Here is a 22,459-nt window from a genome sequence, read left to right on the forward strand (position 1 = left end):
TGGCATGAAAATTGTATAATTTACTTTTCTCTTACCTTGCCTTCGCTTTTTAAAAACTTGGGAGCATGAAGCTGAATAAAAGTGTTTTATAATTTTACTTCCTCTTCATCTGATTTCTATGCAGAATCACTGCAAAACTGCAAGTGGAATTATTAATGAGTTTTTTACATCTTAAAATTGCTTGGATATTCAAGAATAGATTAATTTTTAGCCTAGTGCCGGAGATCATGTCCTTTCGAGAATCGTTTTAATATATTCAACTCTCATCACTTGTCAAATAATACAGCTCCTTGAGTGGGACTTTTATATGGTATTGACTCTCTTATGTACTTGGTTTGAAACATAGTACTGACAATCTTCATTCATTTGTCCGAAACAGGCACAGGATTTCAGGACTACAGGCACACAGATCTGTAGAAAAATGTGGTTTCAGAATATGAAAATCAAGCTGATAGTGTTGAGTATTCTGATTGCCTTGATCCTAATCATAATACTGTCTGTCTGTCATGGTTTTAACTGTTGAAATTGAGCTGCACCTCTCTGGAGAACTCATTGGAAAAAGCAGCCAAGTACTGATTTTGTCAAAGCTTTGTAGTTAAATGCTTGAATATACTTGTGTTAGTGTACAATTTGTATGTCGTAAGAAACCATTCACCTAAATTTGCTTCAGACGACATTCGGGCTGCAAGAACTTGCTAAAACGTGCTTAGTATAGAAAAGTTGCTCAAGTTTTCTATAAAAGTTGCTAAAACGTTCTTAGTATAGAAAAGTTGCTTAGTATATTAGGGTTTATTTGTACTGTGATTGTAAAATATTGTTGTTTATCTGTTCATAAAAGTTTATGTATGTCTGAAAATTTATACTCTAAATTACGGGATCTTTCAGTAACTTCTTAGAGCAATGACGGGATGAAAATAATATATCGAAGGTCAATGACTCGGTGAGAACTAGGAAAAAAAAACAGTTCTTCTGGGTTCTTACTAATTTTTTTCGGGTTCTAACTAAATTCTGGTTTACTTTTTATTAAATAATGTTATAGTTTATATGTAACTTGAATTATTGAATATATGATATGTTGATTGATTGTTGGGAGAAGAAAAATATATTGAATTCAAATTTCGAAACAAGGTTTATCGATTGACATGAAAATTAAATTAGAAAAGAATGTGATTTTATGTAAGATCAAGGGGTTGTATTTTAATTGTGGCAAGGGTTTTATTTTAATGGTGGGAATGACTTTTAAGATTTGGTCCTTTTATCACAATTTCAATAATAAATATATCAAATATCACGTCTCAAAATTATGACATCAATTATCATTTTATAATGTTATGTTGTTTAATATTTATAATTCTTTTCTCAAAAGAGTAGTAATTCTTTTCTCAAAAGAGTAGAAACGTGTATTGAGTAGCATTTATCATTTTTTTAGTCGAATCTCATAAAAAAACCTAAAAATTCTAATATGAGATGTAACGTTGTGAAGTAAGTATTTGTGAAAAACTCCATATAATTATTGATAAAAAATTATATTATAATTTTATCAGGTCCATTTGTTTTAAAAAAATTCTTGATATATACAATATTTTTTGTGCCATTCCCCTCCCTAAATCCTCCCAAGCAAAAGCAAAAGAGATAAGAGTAATAGAGATAACTCATAATGATATAAATGTTTAAAAAAGAGTATTTTTAGTTATATATTACTTAAAAAGCTGTCTCATTTACGGTACTTAACTCCAGAAAGATACAGTGGATTCGGTTTCTTTATATCCCTAACATTTAATAAGCCTTGACTTATTATTCCCCAAACCACCTTAAATTGAGCATACATCCAGCAAGCTCTCTCATTCAGTCTTGTACAAACATCTTCTCAAGAGCCCATCTATCATTTATAATATCTCCTCATCAAACCATCTCTACATCTCACCCTATGGCATCCGGAAATGAGCAACAACAACACTTCTCCCCGCAAGGCATCACAACCAACGATAGGTACTAAAACTTGACACTTTCATCTTTGTATGACTGATATATTGTTACTTGTATCTTTATTTTGCTTCTGTTCAATAATGGTGCAAAATAATTTTGCAGACAAACTATGAACAATCAAGCAGCTGATGCAGCAAGGTCTAGCAGCAGCAATTCTGTGCAGATGGGCATCAATCAGCCACAAACCAACCCAGTGATTTCTGGGGATAGTGGACCGGCTAACATGCAGCTTCCAAATAGCCAAAGAACCCGTTCCAGAGATTTAATGGAAAACCAGGGTAACAATCAGAACGTTTTTTATCCAGTCCCTGATTATGCCCCTCAAGATATTAGGGAAGACATGATGGCCATCAGGGACGCTGCGCATGTGCTTTGCCAAGGGGTATAAGTTTTTATTTTTGTATTTTACTCTTTGCTGATACCCTGATAATTATTTTTGTATTATATTCCTTGGCATCAAAATTTAATTCTTTACCTAAAAGTTGACATTGATTGCAAAACATATATTCTTTTTATTTTTGTTTGGTTATGGTTTCAACTGGTATAATATCCCTGCAGAGCAAGAAGTTGAGAATACTGTTTGAGGAGAAACAGAAGGAAGCGGTCCAGCATCTGGTAGACAGTGCGAGGATCCCTATCCTACAGAAATTGAACGAGAAAAATGAGGAGATTGTAAAAATGAGAAAACTGAACATGGCACTTGAGAAGAATCTTTTGAATGAGAACCTAGCTTGGAGAGAATATGCAATATCTTGTGAAATCAAGGTGGCCTCTCTTAGTAACAAACTGGAAGCTGCCCTAGCTGAGGTAAGCAGGGTGCGGGGGCTTTTGCCACCAAATGGTACTTTGGCAGCCCCCGCTCAAGAGCAAAATGTTGCTTCATTTGCCCATACTAATGTCTCTGAAAAGAACACAAACACAGAAGCAGAAGCCAAATGGTACTTTGGCAGCCCCCGCTCAAGAGCAAAATGTTGCTTCATTTGCCCATACTAATGTCTCTGAAAAGAACACAAACACAGAAGCAGAAGCTCAGGTAGTAGCAGTGCAAGATCCTCAGGAAACTGAGGATGAAAAAGTCAAGACCCGCGCTGTTGAGAAGGGGGAGGGTAGTAGGGAGAAAAAAAGTGCATGCTCTGTGGTGAGTTCGAAATGAGCGTTTTGGCATGGCCATGCTGGCATCTGTGCTTTTGCATGGTTTGTGGGACCCCTGAATCCTGTCTTCAAGGTCTTCCTTGTCCTGTGTGCGGTGTTACCATGAAAGCAGCGGTCCCTGTCATCATTAGTCGACATGTATGATGCATCTTAGATAGATTATATGTGTCAGGGATTTGAGATAATGTTGGATGCTTCTCTCTATATTTAAAACAAATGTATGTTTTGTCAAGTTTAAGATATTTTGTGATGTTAGTATAATAATAAACTCTTTTTCTAGTTATTGCCATAAGTTTCAATTTATATTGAGTTTTTAATTATTAAACGATTTCATGTAATTGTTATTCTATTATTATCTCTATTTTGATAAAACCTGTTTAAAAGATGTTTCAATATTATAGAAATATTATTACGTATATAATAGATAAGAGATTTAATTTATAATTAGATATTTTATGTTAAAATTTTAATAAAATTTACTAAATAAAGAAATTTAATTCGTATGTAATGAGTTGGACTTCATTTCCTAGTTTTTATGATATCCCACAATTATAAATCTGTGTTCTATATACCAAATATGCATGTGTGCAACAAAGATGCATGTGTGCAAGAAAGGTTTGGAAGGGCTATGTTCACTTGTACTCTAAATCGATCTGTGTCTCTTGTGTTGATATTGTTTGAATTTGTAAATAAAATTTTGTATCCCAATATAAAAAGTTAGAATAGGTTTGGAGTATCATTTTTCTTTTGACAATATTTAAGACACATAATATTATATTATTATAATAAAATATCTAAACTAACTTCTAGTATAAATTTTTAAATATAAGTTACTGATTATTAAATACTAGTACTAAAACATATCTAAAACATATATTAGTAAAATTTATACATATGTAATAATATTTTATTATTTTTAGCAACAAAACTTGAAATTTCATTAATCCCGAGACAAAGATGAATATATATTTAAATTATATATGTCACTTATTATTCTTTATTATTTGTATACTCTACCCATATAGCCAACAATATAATTTAATATCATCTATTTTAATTTAGTTAAACAAATAATTGTTATAATAGCTTTAAATTAGTGCTATGCCCGATTTCTATTAACCCTAGATCAACAGTGTGATATAAATATCTGTTATTATTTTTGATTAAGAATATTTATCATAAATTTAATGTCACATCGTAAAAGACCTAACTACCCACTTAACAAACAGTAAACTATAATGACAACTTGCTTATCAACCTAGAATTCTCCGACCCTAGCGGAAACCTTAGTAAATTATATTAATTATATACATCTAGGTCATTTAATTAAAAAAATATGTTAGGTGATAAAGTTAATCGATATATAAATAAAATTATAAATTTTCTGAATTTTTTTTAAGGTTTGTGGAGTTCTTTTTTTATTAGTTAATATGTATAACGACTTACTTAGTATAAAATAAAAAAATATGCGTACATTGTGTTTGTTCATGTTATATTTTTCTGTATGATTTGGTACATATATAATTAATTATATTAGTGATTAAATAATTTTTTACTTTTTCAGAAATATATATATATATAGAAATATATATATATATATATATATATATATATATATATATATATATATATATATATATATATATATATATGGTCAAGTTCCGTGGAGACGCAACTTATCAAGAGACGAGAGAGACGCAACACCAGCCGTTGATTTCCATCAGTATACTTGCAACCAATACAGGGGCACGCTAGGGAAAAAAAATTATACGCTGATGTAATATGGAAACATACGAGCTGTATACGTCCCTTATAAGGCAACGTGAATATGCTACTGATTTAGAGATTCAATCATGGATTTTGTAATTTTGGAAGCTTTGTACGTCTTAATATATGATACATGCATATATAACTCATAATCAAGAACAGAAGCGTTGAAAAGATTTTGCAGAGGTTTTGTAATATCAGTGTCAACGGAAGCTAGCATGGACGAACTAAGGTTCTGTTCTTGATTTTGATCTCATCGATTCACAGTCTTTTTAGGAATTTTTAATAGAACACTCTATAGAACCCTAACTCTTGATTCTTTATCTGGTTCAGGCATCCGAGCGATAGCGAACAGTTGCAGAACACCGTAAGGTCCATGTCAATTCATCCTGAAGTTCATATCTCAAGGTTAGTTGTGCTTCTTAAACTCTTTTTCAGAATCAACTAAGTATATAGTTGTTATTTTTCTGAGAATATGAAGTAGAACACCAACAAATTTTTTGTTCTTGATGTTTTTGCCTCAGCCACGACAAGCCGATTGTTAGAATCAAACCTAGTATGCTTGTTCGTGTGTTGTCGTCGTTGTCTGATGATCAAAAATCATGGATTTCTTCAACCGGCTTTGATTCTATAATAAGTTTCGGACTTAACGAGTACCCCGTGAAGCTTTCTTAATTTCTGTTATCATCTTTTGAACCAAATCCTTAGGTGACGCAGGGTTTGTTCTTGATTTTGATCTGATTGAATGACAGTTTATATACGATTTTCGTACAGAACACTGCAAGGAACCTTAATTGTTCATGGTTTTTTGATGTTCTTGTTCAGGGATAAGAACCGTGGGGAAGAGTCGCAGAATTTAGTAAGGTCAGCGTCGATTGATCCTAACATTGTTTTCTCAAGGTTCGTGGTTATTCTTGATTTCTCTGAATCATGTTTGTAGACAATTTCGTTTAAAGAACAGTATAAAGAACAATGATTCTTCTTTGTTGTTGATGTTTTTTGTTCAGGAAAGAGAAGCCGATCGTTAGAATTAACCTTGTATGCTTTTTAATGAATTTGTCGTCACTATTTGATGATCAAAAATCATGGATTTCTTCTACCGGGTTTGGTTCCATAATGAGTTTCGAACTAAACGAGTACCCCGTGAAGCTTTCTGAATTTTTTGCTATCATCTTTTGAACAAAATCCTGCATTTTTAAGGATTAATTAAAAAAACATTTTGAGATAGCGGAGGAGGATGTACATGAAATTATGCATGGGTTTTCCTCTCTGGGGAGTAGATCAGGACGACCAGATGCTGAAGAGCAAGAAACGGACATCCAAAAAATTAAGAAGGAGAACTATATCTGGAAAGTGTGTGTGTTAGGCTTGTTTATTTCTTATAGAGATTCTAATATTATTAAGAGATTTGTATTAAAGTTTTATCATATCAAGTATTAAAGTTTTACCATATTAATATTAAATGTGTACATTAATGCATACATTTACAATCCCATGATATATGCATTGTATTTAATTATTTTGAAATTTAAATTTTCTTTACTAGTTTCCTTATTTATGTTTCTACGATTTGCTTGCTACGGATGAAATCCTTTCCATTCTTTCAGGATTCTCTTGGGATTCTTACTTCCAAAGCTAATGTTATATTTTAACAAATAAAGAAACAACAGCTTAATAGAATTTTTGTTCTGAAATAATAAAATATTTAATCTTATACTATTGAATTTTATTGGAACACTAAAATGGATCAATGATAAGATAAGTGAAATATAAACAAATATAAAAATGGTATAAAATTGATAATTCACAATATTTACTCACAAAAATTATATTAAATTTTATATTAGAACAATTTATATATTATGCACAAACCTAAATATTCCGAGAAAAAAATGTTGTTAGATCTCTCATTAGAACCTTAGTATTTTTCGGAACACCTTAATGAATCTTCATATTAATCAAATAATAAATCTCTATTAGTAAATTTTATAAAAACACAACCATATATATTTATTGTATGGATACGTAACACTTTAAGGAATCTCCAAGAAATATTGAATTAATATATGAAAATTTTAAATTAGTGGGACACTTAATGAATTAATTTTTTTTAGATTAATCATCTAAATTAAATAAAACAAAAAGGTACAATTTTTAACGTATTCGTAAGTAACATCTTAAAGAATATCTATGAAATCAATAAGAAAAAATTTGAAAATATAAATTATTCGATAATATATGTTACATTGGTGAAGAACCCATCGATTAATATAATTCTTATTTAAATAATTTAAAATATATATACCTTATTATCTAAATTTTAATAAAACAAATTATTTATGATTGTTGAATTATTATCTTGTGTCTAAGGAACACCGGAAAGAATCTAGTAAAAATAAGTTAGTAATTTAATATTAAAAAGATATAAATTAGTAGGAAAAATATACTACAAGGGTTAAGAAAGAATGAGGATTTCTCCTTCAACTCATAATAGTAATAAATACAATAGATTTTGCAGATATTAAAAGTAGACCTTATTAATATTGTTTTGATTTTAATTTTTTATAATTTTAATATTAAAATATATAATTATTTTTATCACTTTCACGAACACGTTATACAATCTTGTAAAAATATATAATTGTCTAAGGAACACCTTAAAATATATAACTGTCTAAGACCTTGGAACTTTATTGATATTATTATAATTTTAAATAAAATTTATTTTAATATTACTGTATAATTATTATTATCATTTTTTATGAACACGTTATGGAATCTGCATATAATTTAAACAGTTAAATCCTTAATACAAATTTTTTCGAATCTCTATTCACCTTACCAAAAGTCAACATAAAGTTTCTTACATTTTAAATAATAATAAATTAATGAGAGATCAATTTGAATATCTATTGAAATATTTAATTTTTAAAAATAATAATGTCAATATTTAAAAAAAAAATTAAAAAATATCTACTTGTAATGGATAGTAAAGGGACATTATTGATTTTACTATGTATTTGAAAATTATTCAAAGTAGGAGTTCAACTTAAATTAAACAAGAATGCCTAATTCTTAACACTCGCTTCTCCAACATTAAGAATAATGTATCAATAAAATATATTCTAACAAAAAATTTAAATTGAATTTAAAAGTAAACATAATTGTATTGTATTGTATATTCTATTAGAATTTTAATTTTATCAAAAAAAATATAACTGAACTTAATATAGAATAAATATATTCAATCATAATATAGTCGAAATATGATACTAGTGAAATAACTATTATATTTTTGATAATATTAAGGTAACACTTGCTAAAGTTTATACTGAAGGAACTTCAAAATTTTAACATACAATTTTTAGAAAATTCTATATTTCAACTACTTTTCCAAGAAAATGTTATTATGAAAGAGATATAAAATATGAATAAAACACTTTAAAGAATCTCATTTAAAAAATAAAATACATTACGAAATCAAAAATTTCAAAATATGATGATGTAATTGGAGGATAATTTAATACATGACTTCTATAAATTATCAAAATAATTTATAATAATATTTTCTAGTTATAAATATATTGTTTATGTCAAATGATTTTTTTTTATAATTTATGATTCTTTAAAGTGTTTTTGATTACTTAATCTTATAGGTGTTCTTTAAAGTGTTTTCCATTCTTTAATATCATAGGTGTTCGTGGATTCTTGAGCTTTTATAAACGTCTCCTAGTGAAGAATTTATTATTAAATTCTACAATATAAAATAAATGGAAATCTATTTGGAGGAATATCATAATGAATCTTTTAGAGATCAAATTTCTAAAACTATCACATATGATTTGAGTTAGTATGATAGCAATCAAAGTCATGAATTTTAAAAAATAAAATTTTTCAATTTTTGTGGTTTAGATTAAACATGTTATTCTTAAATTTTCTGGTTCTATAAGAACACCTATAAAGAACACTTATGAGAACAATACATGTATAAGAATTCGCAATGGGAGAATTAACGAGATTAAATCCAGCAGCTTCTTCTTCATATATAGCCAATAGATCAATATACACAAAACAATATACTCTTGATCTCCAGAAGAATCTATACCATAATAACCACAAAACAATGACCTATCTTCTCCTCATAACACAACCAATAGAAGACAAATTGATATTGTTATTGCAGTAGCCACCAACATCTGTCTTCAATATAAGGGGGAGGCTTTAACCAGAGGACCATTGTAGTGTAAGTTGTATAAGATGAATAAGATCTTTCACAACAACAAAGCAAGAACACGCATACAAGCATAAAACATGTTAGAATCAATCGACAAAGATCTTACAGTTGTATGAGTATATACAACTAGAACAAGTTGTATGCGTATATACAACTAGAACAAGTTCAGGAACATTCAGGGACCCTTGTAGAAAATAAAAGCTTGATCAAGATCACTAAAACGCTGATCAATGTATGGTTTCAATCCCTCAGAACATTCAGGGATCCAATCTTTACCAAGCTCTTGCATATCAACATCAAAATTTTCATCAAACCTATTGTGATCAAACACAGTATTGCTACAAGCATCTGTAAACAATAAAAAGAATGAAACATAATGGTCTAATCTCGTAGACAAGAATTCAGAAGAAAGTAATATATTATTAAGATACATAGTTCAAAACTTTCGCGAAAAAGAAATCAAACCAGAATTCGAATGCACTTCAGTGTTCCTCCTAGTGTTCTCCATCGCATAGAGCTCCCGTTCGAGGGCAAGCAAAGAGACAACTGTGTCGACGAAAAAAGGAAACAGATTAATTAGAGATAAGAATCAATCAAGGAGAGTGTTATTTGGTAAGTTTGTAATGAATCTTAAATCGATGCAAACAAATATACGTATAAAGATTTTTTTGTTTTAAAATCTTCCGTATACTGCCCTTAATCAGTTTTTAATTGTATTTATACAGTACGTATAGTATTTGCTTAGATTACAAGATCAAGACTGATCCAACGGTCAGCATCCACGTCTCTCACGTCTCTCGCTTATGCCCCGTCTCTTTTGAACCTCCCCCTATATATATATATATATATATATATATATATATATATATATATATATGATAAATATGCTATGGACTTGTGTGTTTCTAGATATTTTAGCAAAAATAAAATTAAATTTTACTTCATACTCAAATTCTTAGACTAAGTGTATCTTTAAGATTTTGTAGCATTTAATTTTATCTTGATGCCTTGTTTCTGTTAGACGGTCTCCGGTGAATCTTTATATTGCAACCATCATCATCATTCCCCGCAATATACACACATCTTTCCAGGTGCCAAACTATTATCATTATTTTCTCCTTACTAAACCTTACCTATATCTCACTCATGACATCTCATAACCAGCAACAACAGCAATCCTCCAGGGAAGCCATCACAACTATGTAGCTACTAGTGATAATGATTCAAACTATACACATCCACATACAAGTATGTGGATATGCTAAATTTATTAATTTATGAAATAGCATCTTAACTTGATATGAATCATAGTTATGTGTATCTTTAACTTTCTTATTAATTTATTAATTATTATTTACTTTTTCGACACATATATAAAGGTATGTATTTGATATTTTTTATGATGTTGGTGATCAAAATGATACCTCTAAAAAACATCAATCAAACAAGTGATATATGACCTTCAACTAATTTGATACTCCCTGTCCTCCTCATTTCTTTGGGTTACTTTTTGACACGTTTTTCCACACTCATTTAAAGTATAGTTTCATAATATATTTTTCAATTTTTTTCTCTCAATAAAAGTTTGATGTTTAAATTTTTATTAAAAAAAAACAAAAATATGAAATTATACTTTATAGAAGTCTCAAAATAAGTGCAAACATTGAACAACCACCGGACAGTGGAAGTACTTAACCCAAATTAAACATAGTATCTTAGAGATTTAGGATATCATCTTAATATATCAAATCCAACAACATGTCTTATATTTGTACCTAATTATTATTAAAATATTAATATTTTTGAATTATTGTTGGAGGCAAATAAAAAGGAGAGAAGTGAGTGATGTGTTGAGATGGGAGAAAACTAATTTTTTATTGATGGAAATAATTTAGAGCATGTATAATGGCATAAATAAGACATTTGTTAGTGTCCATGTATAATGGCAGAAATAAGACATTTGTTAGTGTCCTAATGCACCACTCGACATTATTAGAGCACACACTTACTTTAAATATCTTAAATTTAGATTTAGTACATCAATTTAGGGCACTCTTGGAATTGCTCTAAGTCAGTTTACTATAAAAGTCTGTCATTGCAAATAGTTCATACAACATTTTAACATTATGGATAAATTTTCTTTTTTAAATATTGACTGAATCAATAAAAGCACAAACCAATCAAAAATGACCATTGATAATAGTACATACAAAATTTTAACAGACTGCCATTTTAACATTACAAATAAATTTTATTTTCCTAATATCGACCGAATTAATAGATACAGATCAATCATCTATCAAAGAAATTAACCACTATCGAAAGATGATATTCTCTCATATAATATTTTACTAGGCAAAATTTGATATATGGAAAACTTTAATATTACAAGTAGGCTTCTTTTTCAGGTATCGAGTAAATCAAGAGGAGCATAAATCAATCATCTGTGAGACACGGTAACAAACTGATCTTTTTACGATAGAAATTAATTCTAATTAAATCGGTTGTAAGTTATGAATTTATAATGAAATATTATATTACTATCATTTTTTCAAATATTAAATTCGAAAAAACGTCACAATTTTCCATATACATCATAGGTATGGTTAAACAAAAATTGAATAGGCATAATTTTCACTCATAATATTTTATTATCGGACCTCATAGCCCTTCCAACTATATTTTGTGTCAAAAGAGTCTAAATCAAGAAGCCGTAATTTTATCTAACGATTTTGTCACCACTGATTTTTATTTCAAGTAAATAAAATATTGAATTTTTCTAAAATTATTTATTCTCAAAATTTTTCTCAAGTACTGTTTTATAGTGATTTACTATTGATTTTATTCATATTAATAATAAGAAGAAGAATTTTTTCAACTTTTATATAACAACACTACAGGAAAACAGGTCAAAACCGACCACCAATATAGGTCGGTTATAAATATAATCGGTCGGTTATAAAGCTAAAACCGACCGATAACGGTGGTCAGTTACGTTAATTGGTCGTGTTTAACCCTTAAAACCGACCGTGTGGGTGGTCGGTTATGTGCTGTTGTATTCCCAGAAAAATGGTCCCACTTGATGCCACATGTCACCACGTGGCAACAGGTGTCACACCACGTCAGAATCGAAGAGTAAAACCGACCACCTGTATTGGTCGGTTATGTGCCTTTTATTCACTGTTGACCAAACGTAAAACCGACCGAAGCCAAACCTTCTCACACGGTCGGTTATGTTCGGTCGGGTTAAGCCCAGTACACTTTCCTGATTTTAAAAAAGTTTCTACACCATCCCTATATTCCGGAGTCAACGAAATATTATCACTTTGCACTTGATTACTAATCCAACTTCGATCCAAGTTTGTCATCTACACACACATTTAACACACACACACATACATTGAACACACACATACATTTAACACACACTTAATAACACATTTAACACACACATGTAATAACACATACATTCAATACACACATGTAATAACACATACATTTAACAAATAATTTCACATGAATTTCATACAAATGCATTCAATGTAAATACATACACACACATTTAATATAACATACACATTTAACACACCCACCACACACACATTTAATGCAAAGAAATGAAAATCATTTACATCAAATGTTTGCAAGCAATATTTCTTCCCCACTTTAGTTCCTTTCTTCTCCTTTGGTTTTTATTTGAAGTGAATGTGAGCGCTCACTACTAGCTAAAAGTGATATAAAAGCTGCAGGTTAAAACCGACCGCCGGGCCGGTCGGTTTTGGTACCAAACAAAAAAAACGACACCGTTTTAAGGGATTGACGCATAGATATTTTTATTTAAATCGTTTTTTATTATTTTTTCGCTGAACACAAAACCGACCACAGGGAACGGTCAGTTATGCGTGTGCCATGTCAAACACATAATTGACCAGGGACAACGGTCGGTTTTATGTATTGCCACGTCACACAGTCCATCGTCGTTTTGTGGTTTTGACGAGGCAAAACCAACCACGCGACTGTCGGTCGGTTTTATCCGTGACGGTCGGTTTTAGGTGGTCGGTTTTGACCTGTTTTCTTGTAGTGCAACTTTACAATTATTTCTATTCTTATTAATAAGTAATAATAATACGGTCATCTTATTTAATAAATAAATCATCCAATTAAAATCAATCAAATTCAAAATATTTTGATACGCATCATGTGTCTCGAACTTTTGTTATTGATAAAGTAAGATTGCATGCTAGTACTTCTCCCCTCTCAAAGTGTGACATATTTTGGGAACACAATTCTGTTTCTTCAATCTCCAGTACTAAAAATATTGCCGTGATGCATGCAGCACCTATGTGAGGAAGAAGGACACTTGTGATCGCATATCAGTTGCATGCAGCATTCGACATTGATAGTAAACATGTATGGTATGTATATATGCGACTCAATACAGAACGACTAAAAACTTAATTTAAACACTGCACGTCTCTCTCAAACTTTTGTATTTTTATAAAATAAAAAGCATCCGTTATTCCCAGTTTTCAAAGTGTGACATACCTTGCGAAGACAATTCTGTTTCTCCAATACCAAAAATATCAGTTATTAGAGCTGTTCACGAACCGAGCCGAGCCGAGTTTTGACCGAGTCGAGCCGAGCTTTAAATTTTTTCCTATCGAACCGAGCCGAGCCGAGCTTTCTTATCGAACAAAAAAGTGTGTTCGAGCTCGAGCTCGATAACTAACGAGCCGAACACGAGCTTGTTCACGAACAAATACGAGCCGAGTCGAGTCGAGCCGAGCCGAGCCGAGCCAGAGAAAAATAAGGCCAAACCGCTACTTTACTCTTAAAATAGCGAGCCAAATAAAATTTTTAGCATGTTTTGATGGTACCATATTATAGTTGATATTCTCATGATCGATTTGATATATTATATGTTGAATTCGGCGTTTAATAACATATATATATTACGAAATTATTATGAAAATATTGCTTTTTTTTCGAGCTTTAACGAGCCGAGCTCGAGCCGAACGAGTTCGAGCCGAGCTCGAGCCGAGCTCGAGCCGAACATACTAAAAGCTCGGCTCGAGCTCGTTTTCTTAACGAACAATTTTTTGTGTTCGAGCTCGAGCTCGTTAACTTAACGAGCCGAGCCGAACGAGCTCTTAACGAGCCGAGCTCGAGCTTGTTCGCGAACAGCTCGGTTCGTTAAACAGCTCTATCAGTTATAGATTGGCATCCACATATGAGCTAGTTTTCTTATATTTGAATCTGCATGAATTTTGAAACTTTTATGCATGGCATTTTGGAGCTCTTCACCTTGTGTATGGTATTTTGGAGCTATTTACTTTTAAGCAAAGTTTACGAAGATAAGGAAGACTTTATGAAATCACATTCACATGTTTTGCCATGGAGGTTCGTCTTGTATATAACTTAAATTTGTTCCCTTATGAGCGAGGAAAAAGAAAAGAAACTTACTAAAACATCAGCACATAGACTTGCGCTCACATTGTAGTTGCATGCAACATTGGATATGTATGGTATGCGACTCAATATAAATGCTAAAGAGATAAACATGTAACGATGCCATCTGCTCAGGGATGGATCTCGAGGATTATTTTTTATCGGGATATATAAAATTTTTGAAATGTATTTATACATTTTTAAGACAAATACCGGTAAAAAGAGTCATGAAAGTATTATTTTAAATTATTATAAAAAACAAATGGCCTAATAAAACTTAGAGGCCGTTTGGGTTAGATTAGAAAAGTGACTTGTTACTTAAATTAAAGAAATAGAGTAGAAATGAGAAAAAGGAGAAGTTTTGAAAGAAAACATGGCATTGTCAAGTGCTTCTGCTTATTTAGACAAACCAGTTAGAAGGGAGAAGTAACTCCAGCTTCTCAAGTAACAAAACAGACATGTATTAAAAATATATGACAAGGATCAAAATCCATATTTCAAAATTTGTTGTAACTAAAATAAACAAAATTATTTTTTTACACATGTATTTAATTAAGTGATGATAATTTATGTTTTTACTTTTAAAATATCTAAACCGAGGTATCAAGATAACCCTAGATTAGGGTAGAAACATATTCTGGATGTTTTTCGAGCGGGAGGAACACGTGTAATTTGTAGGTTTCTTCCGCTATATATCCTGTAGGTTTAGGTTTCTTCCGAGCGCTATCATATTATCATATACGTTTACAGGTTTCGTCTATGATTATACTTCTCAATGTTATATGCAACATTTTTGGGAAAATTAATTAGTAAAAAAATATATAAATAATTTAGTGAAAATTATGAACATCCTGATATTTCTGAAAAGTTTCCCAAAAATATTTGTATACCATAATATTATATTTAAAACTTGAAAAATTAATGTACAGATCGTAATATGATTATTGTCAAATAGAGATCATCTAAAAAATTATATTTCAAAAGATGATCACAACATTATTATTAATTGTAATTTCTTAATAAAACTTATATTCTATGGGTACATAAAATTTCTTTAGAATTGTAAATTCTGTAATATAATCTTCTTCCACCTAATTATTATTTTTTCTAAGTGTAAATCTTCCCAAATATTTCAAAGAGATATTATTTGATTTTTGGTTAGAACGGTTTGATTTACTTTCTATCTCCAAAATTAAAATAACAATTGGGATGAAATATTTTAATTAGTACAATAAAATATCATTCCACTCAAAACTTATCATATATTGTTTTGTACAAAATTTTGTACCCAATTTTGTTCCTCAAACATTTTCGATCAGTTTCACTCACCACACAACCCACTCTCAAAGTCTATATAATGCACCGAAACACATTCATTTCCTCACCATCGACTACTCTCTCTTTCTTTCTCTCCAACAACATATACTCACATCTTCCCAACACTATAACTACATCCATCCCATGGCATCTCAATCCAGGCAAAGCAGTGGGTATGTTGGTTTGTGCGAATTTGATCATTTACGAAAAAGCATGTTTTCTACATAGTTATGTGTATCTCTATTTTTCCATCGAGTCTTATACCCGTGTAAACATGTTTTTTGCAGACAATCTGGGAACGATCAAGCTGCATCCGGGCTTAACAATCATGTGCAGATGGGTAGCGCAAATCCTTTTGCTACTACAGTGAACAACCCGTGGCTCAGGATCAATCATATGTTACTTGGTTCAAAAAACATGGTGATTCAGCCGCAAGTGAATGAAACAGTTCCTGCTCATAGTGCACCTGCTAACATGCAACTGCCTGATGGCCAAAGAAAGCGTTCCAGAGAATCATCAATAACAAACGAAGCAATCAATCTGCACAATCTGTATTTTCCGGTCCCTAATTTTGCCCCTCCACAAATTAGGGACGAAATGATCGCCCTTAGGGAGAGTGATCGTCTTCTTTGCCAACAAGTGAGTTCAATTTTTATGGATTACCAATATCCTGATTAATTGTTTCTCTGTTTTATTAGTATTATGAAATTCTTATTTATCTCTGCTTATGCTTGGCTTGGTTACGGTATTAACTGGTATATTGTTGATGCAGAGCAAGAAGATTAGAGTACAATTTGCGGAAAAACAGAACCAGGCGCTGCAACACCTGGTTAACAGTGTGAGAGGTCCTTTGGTGAATCTCTTGAAACAGAAAGATGTGGAACTTTCAAACTTCAAGAGATTGAACTGTGCACTCCATGAAGGTATAAACGATCTTTATAATGAGAACCAGAAATTGTCAGATTGTGCAGGTGCATGGAAAATTAAGGCCGTATCTCTGTACACCAACCTAGAAGTTGCCATGGGAGAGCTTAGGAGGCTGCAGGGGCTTGTGCCGGCAATTGGTGCTGTGGAGGCCCCCCAGGAGGAGCAGGAAGCGAAGTCCTACAGTGGTAGCAACGTCTCTGCAGAGAACACACCAGGGAACTCTCAGGCAGTGGCAAAGGCAGAAGATGGTGAAACCGCCGCTGAGAAGGTGCAGATAGGAGCTGCTGAGACCGGCGAAGGTAGTGGCGAAAAGATGATGTGCCTGATCTGTGGTGAACTGGAAACCAGTGTTTTGGCGTTGCCATGCCGTCATTTGTGCTTTTGTTTAGTTTGTGGAACTCGTGAATCCCTTCTTTACGGTCCCTGTCCTGTGTGTCAGACAACGATGATAGCAACAGCCCCTATAAGCTTCATATGAGAAAATTATGTCTGAATAAAGAAGAAATGTGCGGTGCTTCAGAGTCTTTTAAGACCATACCAGTGGTCTATCAGCTGTTTGTTAAGTTTAAGTTTTATGTATGTTATGAGCTTGTAATGTTGTCAAGCAACGTGTAATCTTACTGTTTCTTTTAATAACAATAAAGTGTGATGTACTTGGTACAAATGTGCAATTTTAGTGTTTCATGCATTCAACTAACAATAAATTATTATATCCTTATATTATACGCATAAGGATAATTTGACGGCATGATATCATCACTATTAAAAACTTATGATCCGTTAGCAAGCAAGTAATCCCAGCTGAATTAGAATTCTTTTTATATCCTATAAATCATGTGCATATTTATGATTACTTTGCTGCATCTAAAATAAATTTTGCCTTTACATCTTTGATTATGATTTCTTTTCTGTTACAAAATCACTTTTATCTAATATATTCTCTCTTTTTTAAATGAAAAAAATATAGTTACATTAAGGATTATAATTTTGAATATAAAAAAATAACTATATATAATTAAAAAAAATGTGAATATATATATATATATATATATATATATATATATATATATATGTATAGTCCTACTCCAATAGAAACCAAATTAGCCTAAAAACTAAAAACCAGGTTCCGGACACTTTTTTATCACTATTTTTAACTACAGAAATCACTAATTTGTACACCATATCACTAATTTATATTTAACATATCTCGCGAATATAAATAAATATATATATATATATAGACACACACACACATATATGCAACGACCACCATCTTCACCCAAATCGTAATAATGGACCTCTTATCACCAATAATCACATACACTTTCCATCATAACTTACAAAACTAACAACATAATAAAAATCGTTGTTTACATATACTGTATAAAAACAATGATGAGTGCAGTATAAATGACATACTCATAATCATGGTAAAACCAGTTTTTATTTTAATAGTAGTTTCTATTTTCACGATGTGCTATCTATCATGGGACTTATTCTATAAAAGTATAATACGCTAAAAGTATAGTACGCTGGCGGACAATATGTGTGGTATACAGTATACCCAGCTCTAGGTTTAGTCGCCCACTGCATTTTTCTTTAGATTATTTTTATTGTCTATCCTGGAAATTTTTTTGATTGTTATAATTACACAATTTTTTCTAATTATTCCTTTATTTGTATTGAAAATTATTTGTTAATGTTATTAGAAATTTGGCAATTGTATCCATTTTTAACATATTAATTGTAAATATATGATTTTTTCTACTCTTTTTGACAATTTTCACAACTTTGCACATGATTTTTCTTTGCTTAGGATAGGATTTGTCTAGGGACTTTTATGTTTCTAGATATTTTAGCAAAAATAAAATAAAATTTTACTTTATACACAAATTCATAGACTACGTGTAAACAATTCTTATCACGACATATTTATGTTAATAAAATGTAGTTGATAATTTATGGCAAAATGAATTAAAATAAAATTATGTTTTGATATTTAATATATAAGACCTCATATTCTATCACAAACTATCCTAGAATCATAGAAAATTTTTACATAACCAAGATAAAATAATACTTTTACACAATTAAAAAAAATATAATAACACTATATATTATAAAAGTTTAAAGGATGATATTGAATTTGAAATCTAATTTTTTTTCCTTTTTGTCATAAAATTTGAACTTTACTTTAACCAAATAGTTATATGAAAATAATACTAGCTTTCAAATTTTTAGTGTAAATTTTTTTCACCAAAATGTTATAAAAATTGATAATAATATTATTTGTGCCGCTTCTTGCCTTGAATTTTTGGCACTAAAAAAGATAAAATAGGTGTTTAAAATAGATGAATATTATTATTAACATTTGGTTAAAATTAATGTCAGTCATAATAATATACAAAATAGTATTTTGGTTGAAGGTACATTGTCGTTTATTAATAATCAGTTAAGTTACGCGTGGTATTAAATAGCACAATAAAAAAATTGTAGGGATAATTTGGGATGATTTAGTTAAGGAGATTAACGCATATGCTTAAGGTCCATTATTGTTATTATTTAAATTATAAATGATAAAAAATATGATATGTGTCATTTTGTGCTCATTTTTGTATGTGTTTCTAATATTTTTCTCTATTAATTCATTCATTAACTCTATAAAAAAAATTCAATGGATACAGCATCTATCTCTAACATTTAGTACTACCAAAACAAATATCTGGTGGATGGAGGTTGTATCTTTAATATTTCTTATCATTTAATATTATCTCTTTAAGATTTCTTATCATTTAATATTATCTCGACTTGTTTCTCCCTTCACAATCTCTTGAATCTTTAAATTGCAACCATAATCATCATCCCCAGCAATATACACACATCTTTCCAGGTGCCTTTCTCCTCACAAAACCTTACCTATATCTCACTATATGGCATCCCACAACCAGCAACAACAACACTTCCCCGCGCAAGCCATCACAACAAGTGATAGGTACTCAAACTATACACTTTCACATCCACTTAAGTGTGGATATTCTAAATTTATTAATTTATGAAAGAGCATATCATTAATATGAATCATATATATATTGTTATGTGTATCTTTATCTTGCTTGTGTTTGATGCTAAAAATAATTCTGCAGACAAACCATGAACAATCAAGCAGTTGCTGCATTTGCAGAAAAGGTGAAGATCGGAATGGCCGGGAGAAGGGAGTGGTGAAAAGAAAAAGTGCATGCTGTGTGATGAGTTTGAGCTGAGCGTTTTGGCATGGCCATGCTGGCATCTATGCTTTTGCATGGTTTGTGGGACCCCTGAATCCCGTCTTCAAGGTGGTCCTTGCCCTGTGTGTGGCGTCATCATAAAAGCAGCGGTCCCTGTTAGCATCATTTGAGATGTATCGCTTTGATTGTTTGTTTGGAGATTGTTTATTTCAAGAATACCTTGTTTGTGATTTATCTTGAGAAGATTATTTGTTTTCAATGATTGTTTATTTGAAGAATACCTTGTTTGTGATGTACTTTGAGAAGATTATTTAATTGTTTTCAATGTTTAGTGATTCAAGATTTTAATTAGTATAAGTTTGTTTAAACCGGTAATCTTTTTTGTGAAGTTTTGGACAGGTATAAAATTTGGTTTATTTTACGTTGTGATACATGTAAAGTACTGAAACATTCTTTTATATTATTATTGGTTTATTTCTATGGGTCTTTCTAGTGTGTGGCCATGAGCACACACTAAACACTAAATTTGAGGAGTTTGGTGGATTTTGATTGGTGGACTTGGTGTAAATGTAAGGGGCTATCCTTATTTATGATTAGATGACTAATAAAAATGCACCAACTCATAGGAGTTAGTGCTTATTGTGTGCCCGCACATCATAGAAAAACCGTATTTCTATATCTGTTAAAAAAAAATTATTAACTAGTTACATGTAGTTGTTATTCTATTATTATTTTTCGTTTGTTATGACTTCTGCAAATGATTTTTTTATTATTATAATAGTATTACAAACATAACATAATAAATATGAGATTAATTTGAAATATAGATGATTTATCTTTTGAAATTTCAACCGAGGATGAATCCATAAGATGTGGTACAAATATAATTTATTAGATAAGTAATCAAAATTTTTTGAATTTTCAAGAAATCTATATTTTTCTTAAATTATAAGAGTTTTATATTATTTTTTGGAATATATAATTTAGATAAATATATTATGGACTTGTATGCCCGCAGATAATGTAACACAAAATTTTTAAATATTATTTTTGTACTTAAACTCTTAGACTAAGGGACATCCTTATATTAGTTTGATGTAGTTTTTACTTTATGTTAAAATAAATAAAACATATAATTTAGCATTACATTTAAATATTTAATTTATATATATATATATATATATATATATATATATATATATATATATATATAAGATTCCATTTTCTATTGCAAATTATCATAAAATCATAGAAAAATTTTGGATAACCAACATAAAGTTAATAAATTTTAAATATAATTTTTTACCCTACACAAAAAACATAAAAAATACTATAATTTACAAAAGTTTTGTAGAATGATAATCGAAGACTTTATTTGATATTGAATTTGAACTTTAATTTAAGCAAACATTTGTGTGAATAATAGTCTGGGTGTTTAAAATGGAGGAATATTTTTATTAGTTATTGTTTAAAACTAATTTCAATCATAATGATATAAGTAAATCACATAGTAGCAATTTGGTTGAAAGGACTTTCTCTTTTATTAGTAAATAATGCTACTATCTAAATTGCATACAAAATTTATTACATATTGAATTGATTTAAATGGTGAATTTAATTTATATGCTCCTACATGTCATTTTATACCTGTAACATTTTCATTTATTAATTTAGTAACTCTGGCGAACAGCGATCTATTTTATTTAGTACCAAAGATCTGATGGATACAGTTTGTATCTCTAAGATCTAAGATGTAGTATATTGGCTTGTTTCTTCCTAAACAACCTCCGGTACATCATCCCAGCAAGATAGACACATCTTTCCCCAGTGCCAAGCTATTATCTATAATTATTCCCTCACAACATATAATAGGTACTCAAACTATATGGATATGCTAAATTTATTAATTTATCAAATGGCATCTTTGATATGAGTCATTGCAAAGTGTATCTTTTATCTTCCTTATGTTTGATCGATACTGGCTAAAATATGATTTTGCAGACAAACTGTGAACTATCAATCAGCCACAAACCAACCCAGTGATTTCTGCCAACAGCGGACCGACTAACATACAGCTTCCTAATGGCCAAAGAACACATTCCAGATCGATTTAATGGAAAACCAGGGCAACAATCAGAATCCTTTTTTCTGGTCCCTGATTATGCCCCTCAAGATGTGAAGAATGACATGATCACCATCATGGACGTGGCGCATGTGCTTTGCCAAGGGGTAGAAGTTGTTATTTTTGTATATTACTCTTTGAGGATAACTTAATAATTATATCCTTGTGTTATTAGAACGGTATATATATATTCCCTGGCATTAATATTAAATTCTTTACCTAAAAGTTGAGATTGATTTTAAAATATATATTGTTTATTATTTTCATTTGGTTATGGTTTCA

The 22,459-nt window shown here is 30.5% G+C and overlaps 1 protein-coding gene across 1 annotated transcript; it reads left to right on the plus strand.

The window, feature by feature from the left end:
- Window positions 1-16,048: 16,048 nt before the first annotated feature.
- On the plus strand, window positions 16,049-17,309 carry LOC108216748 (E3 ubiquitin-protein ligase BOI-like). The gene is made up of 3 exons (XM_017389590.2): window positions 16,049-16,077; window positions 16,192-16,543; window positions 16,677-17,309. Exons 1-3 carry the CDS (start codon window positions 16,049-16,051, stop codon window positions 17,307-17,309), a joined length of 1,014 nt encoding a protein of 337 aa, XP_017245079.2.
- Window positions 17,310-22,459: the final 5,150 nt, after the last annotated feature.

This window comes from Daucus carota, chromosome 1 (assembly GCF_001625215.2).
Source record: "Daucus carota subsp. sativus chromosome 1, DH1 v3.0, whole genome shotgun sequence".
NCBI classification, from domain to species: domain Eukaryota; kingdom Viridiplantae; phylum Streptophyta; class Magnoliopsida; order Apiales; family Apiaceae; genus Daucus; species Daucus carota.

Coding starts and splice junctions, on each gene's coding strand:
- LOC108216748 (XM_017389590.2), top strand. CDS start 16,049: ATGGCATCTCAATCCAGGCAAAGCAGTGG. Junction 16,078..16,191: donor CAATCCAGGCAAAGCAGTGG/GTATGTTGGTTT, acceptor TGTTTTTTGCAG/ACAATCTGGGAACGATCAAG. Junction 16,544..16,676: donor ATCGTCTTCTTTGCCAACAA/GTGAGTTCAATT, acceptor TTGTTGATGCAG/AGCAAGAAGATTAGAGTACA.